Below are 7949 nucleotides of genomic sequence, written 5' to 3'. Positions count from 1 at the left end.
CACACACACACACACACACACACACACACACACACACATAAACGGCACTGACCAGTTAGCCAGGTTGGATTTGGCTGCCACATACACAGTGTCCAGGCAACAGGCCACTGTGCCATCTGCTGCCCTATCTATCTATCTATCTATCTATCTGGCTGATCTGCACATTTTTGTTTATCTGTATTTTCACTGTTAAAGAAAAAAACTGTGAATTTTATGGTATTAAAAAGGCAGCTGTGGTTGCCTAGAACATTTTAAGTTTTACAGATTGAAATTAAATTTACAGTAAAAAACCCTTATATTTCATAAACTAAAATAATGTTATAAGATATTACTTAAATATGATTTAACTTCACAACATACTGACAACCACCTTTAAAAAGCACAAGATATAAAAATAAAGCTAATCACAAGTAGGTCTTTAACAAGCTGAGGTAAATAATACATAGAAGGTGCACACAGTGTCATGCACACAAATACAAAACACCATCATGGTAACAAACATTAAACAACACTAAAATAAAGCAATAATCCTTATTTAACAAAATAAAATGTAATATAAAACCCTAATGTACACAATTGATAAGAAAATAAGTAGAAACCGTTATTTCAATGGAATTGCAATCAAATGTGAGCTGTCACAGATTACTGTAAAAAAAAAAATATTCCCACTGTAAATTATAAGATTAGTTCCTCTTTTTTACTTCCAAAAACTGTAGTTATCTGTAGTAGTTTGCTGTAAAATTACACAAAATGCCCAATTAGCTCTATTATAGTTTTTAACCAAATAACTTTTAACAGCATTTTTACAGTGATGAAATAGTGTGTAGAGAGGAATTGTGATTAGGAGAGGTAGTTGAAAAAGGTTCACCTCCCCTGTGGTTAAGTTCAAACCTCTGATCCATTAACCAAGGCCTCTTTACACACTCAGAAAAAACGGTAAAAAAGCTGTCACTTTCATGCCTTATTTACCCCTAAAAGGTACCTATTAGTACCGTAAAGTTACCTTGTGAAATGATACTGCTCCAGTGACAGCTTTTGCTCCTTTTTGGGGGCTAAACAGTCACTACATACAGAATAAACACAAGACAGGACTACAATTTTATAAGAAATCACTGTAATCTGACTGTCTAGGCCACTGACACTGTCTATATGACTATAAGGGCCTCACTTTCAGAAGTCATCTCACTGTGATGGAGATATGAAGCTAATGGCCATAAAACTGACCCCCACACACATTATCCCATCTATAAGAATTGGGGAGGGGGGGGCTGCTAAGTAACTGACAGTCAGGGAATGGCAATAGGAAACAAATCGATATGGAGATGGGAGGGGACGAATCTGACCTGTGTGCACATATCAGCAAATAAAAGCTTACTTTCACTGCAGGCCTAAAACAACAGAAATGGTACATGCTCATCAACATTTCCTTGGCTACGCAGAGATGCATAACCTTGTATTCGAAACACACAATGCCTGATCAAGAAAAACGTGTGAAAAGAAATACTTACATTCTTTATAGAAAGCATTAACCTAGCTCACCTCTGCTATAAGAGCTGCAGATGACAATCAGGACAAACAGAGGCTGTAAATCATGAATATTTCATTAAGACAAATGGATGGAAGGAGGACAGGATGGAAAAAGAAAGATGGATAAACAGACTCACCTCTATGTAGTTGCGTATCCCACAGCAAAGCTCAGCTGCTGGGATGGGCTGACATACTGCTGCTCTGCCCTGCTCACGGGATGCTGCTGGAGGACTTCTGTTCCTGGATGAGCACAAATTTACAACGTCATTGGGCTACTCTGCGTGTACACACACACACTCACACACACACAGTCCTCAGCAGCAGAATGTCAGACACTGCTATACACACCCAAGGACAGTGATGAAATGAAAGATGCTGAGAGAGGAAGGGAGAGACAGAAAGGGGAGGGAGGTAGAGGCACGTGTGCATCATGAATCAATGTTATTACCACTCCAACAACCAATAAGCTTTTATGCCCCATCACAGAGAAAATCTATCTATGTCCATTTCACTTACAAATACATTTAAATAAATAAAAAAGTGTAGGCTATGTATGGTGAATCTGACTATATTTGAACTGAAGTGGATTATCATCTTTAAAAATGCAATAACACTACTTTAAATCCATATAAATGATAAGTTTAATATGCATACTATTAATAATAGCATTTGCTCTCTCAATTAATTTATAGGTTAAATATTTTTTTAGTTAATATTAGATATATGGCAACAGAGTAAACATGTTTATGTTGTACTTAATACCTTACTATATGTTTAACACTATTGTTTTTAAATAATAATTTAAAGAAGAAATTAAGAATAAACGTTATAGACATTTAAATAGGATTTAGTACATTTCATCATCAAACTCTCATTCTTTGAGAGTGATCCTTTTCTCAGTGTATTTTATGCCATTCACAGAAATATAATGACAACAACGCAAACATTTTTCTGTTTGTTGATAAAATGTTTTGACCGTTTGACCGTGAGAGAGACCGGAACAAAAATCTCATTGGCTTAACGCGTGTTAGCGCCTATGTTGTTGGACCTATGAAGTTAGGCGAGTCGCTGCTCAAAATCTGTAACGCCATTGGTTAAGAACACCACAACCCAACCCACTCCTGACAGTGATTGGCCAGCGTCCTTGGCGGGAGGACATATGTGTGATTTGAAATTTGAAAGTCGGTTACTGTTGCTCTGTGGTTTGTAGTCGCGCGCGTGTCAGTGAATTAGTTCCTGCGCTCATAAGTTTAATTCAGATAGTTTGAAGCATCTTCTGTCATTTACGAGGGCCAGTGATTTGTTACAGTTGAAGGCAGATCTGTTTGTATTTTAGTTTAATTTGCTTCGTGAAAGAGGTAACGTTAAACAGTAAAAATGGCTGGAACAGAAGGACCTCTGAAGGTAAGTTAATTTATATAACATCATTTTCTAAAGAACGAGACCTTTAATGATGTATAATCCGTGTTCATGTATTATGTATGAAAAACATTAGTTGAACGAATAACGTTACATGATATTTCTGTGTGATACAGTAATTTTGTCTATTTGTTCTTATTGTTCAAGTACTTAAATAGAAGTAGTTAGTTTAGGGTTGAAATGTTAAGTGTTTTACTCTAACGTTAGTATACTACACGGCTATCATTATATATGGGTCATACTTTTGCCGGAATTTAGTTGAAATATGTTGACGTTGGACACAAGCTAACGTGTTTTGTACTGCGTTGTGTAACGTTAACATAATGCATAGTTTTTTTTAGTGTAGGCCACATTTTGTATTTCATTGTGTATTGAGGGCGAGTTCCAAACGGAAGTGAGCATCCCTATGCACTACTCCCTTCGAAGGGCAGAGCCCTTGAAGTGTGTTCTTTGATGGGTGAAACGTTAGGGCATTACTGTCTTGTATAAGCGTTTGGAACTTCTTCTACCTTGACAACGCTGCGCGTGCGTGCAGCATTCAGCACTCCATCAGTTGTTGCAAATAAATATTTCTTATTATTTTATTCAAATATTGTCTAATTGTGTCTTATTTACTTTTAAACTTTTTCAAACTAAACGTGCTTGCACTACCATCTTAAATCATATTTCTATCACTGACGAAGAATATTTTGGCTTGCATTAAAATAGACACATTTAATTAGCCTATTCTATTTACGTTTGTATAAAAAAAGCATCGCAAGAACTCTTAACCGAAGATCACATGATCACAAACGGAAATCACTTCCGTGAAGTGACCATCGCATGTTCCTTTCGAGCTAACGGACTTCTGGAAGGTCCCTTCGTGAAGTTGTTCACTTTCATTTGGAACGTCCCTACAAATGGCGTGCCCTTCAAGGGCGCAAAAAAGCCGTTTGGAATTAAAATTTTAGTAACGAGAAAAATAAAACTGATTCATCACCCTTGGAGAAAGTTACCATGGTAACCATCATTTCCGCTACAGTTCCATACTGTTGTTACAATATACTTGTAACGTGGTGTTGGTCACACGTGTTAACAAAAGCAGAAAGAGAAAGTGACGCTTTATTTTTTCCTCTTAGATTTACAAGATTTGCAAACTGTGGCTGTAGTCTGTCATGTCTGTTAGCATTGAGGTTAGCAGTGTACTTCTGAAAGTTGACCCGGTAACATTTTGGAGATGCCTGTTATCTGTTTTAGTAAATTGTCCACAATATTGATGGCGCCATGCAAATTTTGTCCAAAATGCTTTATAGATTAAGACTGGCCTTCACCATAACACCTCTTAAGCCTTCCATTTTCAAAATCTCTGGCTCATTTAAAAAAGTGTATACTATACACAACATAGTATAAAGCAGAAAATCATTGGACTGGTTGTAGTCATAAAACGTTCTGTCCTTTGTCCCATGTCTCGACTTCCAAAAAAAGTGCTTTCGTTTCTTTTAGCAATCTTGCCTTGCTTCTTATTTGCTGTAACATTGTTTTTGTGTCTTTTTTTAGAGTTTGTTTGAGAATAAGGCTCTCAGTAAGACCAAGAAAGATGACAAGCGTCTGTCTGTGGAAAGGATCTATCAGAAGAAGACCCAACTGGAGCATATTCTGCTCCGGCCTGACACCTACATAGGCTCTGTGGAGCCTGTTACTCAGGTAGAGATCTTCCACATCTGCCATTTATCAGGGCCACTGGCACCCACTGTTTATAAATAATGCATACTGCCCATGACATGTTTCATTAATACAGCAGTAGAATCAATGGTTATTCTAAAGTGGTCACTCATTTTATTAAGGCAAGAATTCATACTGAACTATACTTAAAAAATAACAGAATTAAGAGTTTGTCTTTCATTCTGTCAAGAACCTGGCCAACTCATTTCTTGAAAGTAATTTAAATGTTTTCAGATGGCAGTGCCGTCACAACTGTAGAATAACCCAATATTTCTTCGCTTTCTCTTTCCTGTTTAGCAAATGTGGGTGTTTGATGAGGATATGGGAATGAACTGCAGAGACATCACGTATGTCCCAGGACTCTACAAGATCTTTGACGAGATTCTGGGTGAGTTTTTTTTTTTTTTTTTTTTTTTGTGATGATCAAGTAGTCTGCTGCTAGTAGTTTTTACTAGGGATGCTCTGATCGATCGGCCGGAGATCGGTATCGGCCGATAATCACATTTTATGACTCGATCGGTACTCACTAACTTGGCCGATCTCACGGACCGATCGCAATTTGATGACATCAACGCGTGACGACGTACATGATGCGTGGCGCCGCAGTCATGTCATCGCCAGTGTGGAAATGCTATGACGTTTCGAGAAACAATGAAAAATTCGCTAATTGTTGCGTATGTTTTGCATGATGATATGATGAATAGATGGTTCATTTTTAACAGCAGATTCAGTGGCGTTCGAGTGGATCTGCGCCTCACTGCACACGTCTGCGGCACGTCGTCACGGCTCCACGGGAGTTGTCACAGTGTGGAGGACGGAACAAAACCTCGTCGGAGCCGTAAGGGATAACGATAACATAACACGCTGATCGTGGGCTGCTTTTAAATGGACATTTATTTATAAAACAAAATCTTCTTTGGCCATATTAGCCTACTCAATAGCATTAACACAGGCTTTACTCCTTTCAAACTTGATCTGGAATGTCACCGTTTCTGTCACTGCAACTTCCCGATCAGGCAAACGAACACACACACACACGAAATCGTCTGCCTCATGGAAAAAAATGTAGTTAATATTTGCATTTATGATTTATTTTATCCACCCCCGACCCACCCGCAAATAATCAGAATGCATTTTTTATTACCCGATATCAACAAAACGTTGTGCTTTTATAAAATAAAGAAATCAAACATGATGCGCTTTCTGCCGTCTCGTCTTGAACAGGCACGCCTCACAAAAATGAACCGAAACTCCGCGAATACATGCCTCACAGACATGATAATATATCTATAACAAGCTTTAAATGACTACTTAACGAAATAAAACAAATACAAAAACTCTCATTATAATCATAATCCGTAAAGATGCACTTCTCTCTAAAGGCGCGTCTAATGAAAAGGTGGCGAGTCAGGATCGCCAACTTCATCCTTGTGACACCGACTCAGAAAACACTAGTTTATTAGTAAATAATTAAAATATCTCCTTACTGTTTCCCCCTGACGCATTTATGGTAATTACTTTTGCCGATGCTTTGCGGCAAGCTTAAGCCTATTGCGTGCATTTGAACGCAGAACTCAAGCATGCTGCTACTGCTGGACATTAGACACCGTCGAGCCGCTCTTGACAGTCACGGTCCCCACGCATAAAAGTGAAACTCCGCCTATGATTGTGCTGTTACTCCTTTCGAGCCGAAGTTCACACAATTGGGTGTTATTTATGGGGAGTAGAATTATTTATTTATTTCAATGAATGTAATCGATTAGATATCATAATATTTTAAATAAGGGTTGGTTTGTATTGCTGACGTAATATGTAAATGATATGCGTGCGGTCCGCGAGACTTGCACTTGGACCATAGTGCGGCCCGGTGGAAATAAAGGTTGAGAACCACTGATATAAAGCTTGAAGCATCAGAATCGGCATCGGTATCGGCCAGTCACCATGACAAGAAATCGGTACTCCGTATCGGCTGCAAAAATCCTGATCGGAGCATCCCTAGTTTTTACAATGGATTATAAGAATGATTAATCAGAAGTCATTGCTATGATTAACCGACAGCTCTAATTAAACAGTTTACCTTTTATTGTATTATGAAAACTCTTTAATAATTACCTTCGCTTAAAGAAAAGTCAGCTGTTTAATGTTTAATGTAGGCTATTCACATAAACATCAATCAATGCGCATACATAGAGGTCATGAAATATTGTTAAAAGAAGGTCAAACATTTGAAAGACAACTCAGTTTTGACCTTATGCGCTCTAAGGGCTGCTTCTTGAGTATAATACTCACTCTTTGATTCCTAGTGAATGCTGCTGATAACAAACAGAGGGACAAAGCTATGAACTGCATCAAGGTTAACATTGACTCGTAAGTACTTCCCATGCTCTGATTGTTCACCGTTGTAGATCGGGAAGACATCTAAGTGATGCATGTTTGTGTGTGCAGGGAGAATAACACCATCAGTGTGTGGAACAACGGAAAGGGTATTCCTGTGGTTGAGCACAAGGTGGAAAAGGTGTATGTTCCTGCTCTTATCTTCGGGCAACTCCTGACCTCCAGTAACTATGATGATGATGAGAAGAAGGTCACAGGTGAGGTCGAGCTGGAAGTGCATGGATTCATATGAATGGACTTTACTTGATTGGAATGTTTAATCGTGTGTGTTGTTAACAGGTGGCCGTAATGGATACGGTGCGAAGCTGTGTAACATCTTCAGCATCAAGTTCACGGTGGAGACTGCGTGTCGAGAGTCAAAACACTTTTTCAAACAGGTAAGCTTGATACCTGATCGCTCAATGCATGTTGATGTATTATTAGGGATGTAACGATTCACTCAACTCCCGATTCGATTCAATTCACGATTTTGATTTCTCGATTCGATTCACAATTTTATTTTATTTTTTTAAACAAAATGAGGTTTAAGACAAATTATAAATAAATGTGTCCTTTTATTATTGCTTGGACAAAATGCTGCATGTTTCTTTGTGAAATTGAAATATAACACACTAATAATATACTAATACGGCACTTGAAGCAAAAACAGAATGGTTTGACTTCAGTTTTGTGAAACTATACATAAAAATATCTGCTTGAAACACACAGCAGACGAGCTGAATGAGACGCAGATTCACTGTCTCCCAGCAGGTGGCGCTTAAAGCGTTTCCTTGGTTTCCGCTGTAATCAAGGCAGCGCTGCACTTATGAACTTTAATATGCATTTTACAGAGGCAAGATGAAAAGAAAAAATACCATCTAAACTTTTCTAAAGACAGTAAGTTCCCCTCAGACATACATTCATATAAA

General features: G+C 38.1%; 2 protein-coding genes across 7 annotated transcripts in view; one reads left to right on the top strand and one right to left on the bottom strand.

Moving 5' to 3' along the window:
• Positions 1-1931, bottom strand: part of LOC107716455 (sterile alpha motif domain-containing protein 14-like) — a 14525-nt gene extending 12594 nt beyond the window's left edge. The window contains exons 1-3 of one of the 6 annotated variants that reach the window (XM_016522908.1): positions 1876-1931; positions 1665-1767; positions 1540-1582 (exon numbers count right to left, since the gene is read on the bottom strand). The gene's annotated coding sequence lies outside the window, so the exon portion shown is untranslated. The other 5 variants (XM_016522909.1, XM_016522907.1, XM_016522911.1 and 2 more) reach the window with 5 other exon arrangements.
• A 762-nt stretch (positions 1932-2693) lies between these two features.
• Positions 2694-7949, top strand: part of LOC107716454 (DNA topoisomerase 2-alpha-like) — a 13552-nt gene continuing 8296 nt past the window's right edge. Inside the window, exons 1-6 of the mRNA XM_016522906.1 lie at positions 2694-2931; positions 4483-4629; positions 4945-5035; positions 6951-7014; positions 7093-7238; positions 7321-7418. Of these exons, the coding sequence (XP_016378392.1) occupies positions 2905-2931; positions 4483-4629; positions 4945-5035; positions 6951-7014; positions 7093-7238; positions 7321-7418 (573 nt within the window). The 5' untranslated portion in view covers positions 2694-2904. The remainder of the gene's footprint in view (positions 2932-4482; positions 4630-4944; positions 5036-6950; positions 7015-7092; positions 7239-7320; positions 7419-7949) is intronic.

Source organism: Sinocyclocheilus rhinocerous, unplaced genomic scaffold, assembly GCF_001515625.1.
Source record: "Sinocyclocheilus rhinocerous isolate Xijiao unplaced genomic scaffold, SAMN03320098_v1.1 scaffold419, whole genome shotgun sequence".
NCBI lineage: Eukaryota > Metazoa > Chordata > Actinopteri > Cypriniformes > Cyprinidae > Sinocyclocheilus > Sinocyclocheilus rhinocerous.
The sequence above is the reverse complement of the archived record's forward strand: the minus strand, read 5'-3'. Positions and strand labels throughout refer to the sequence as shown.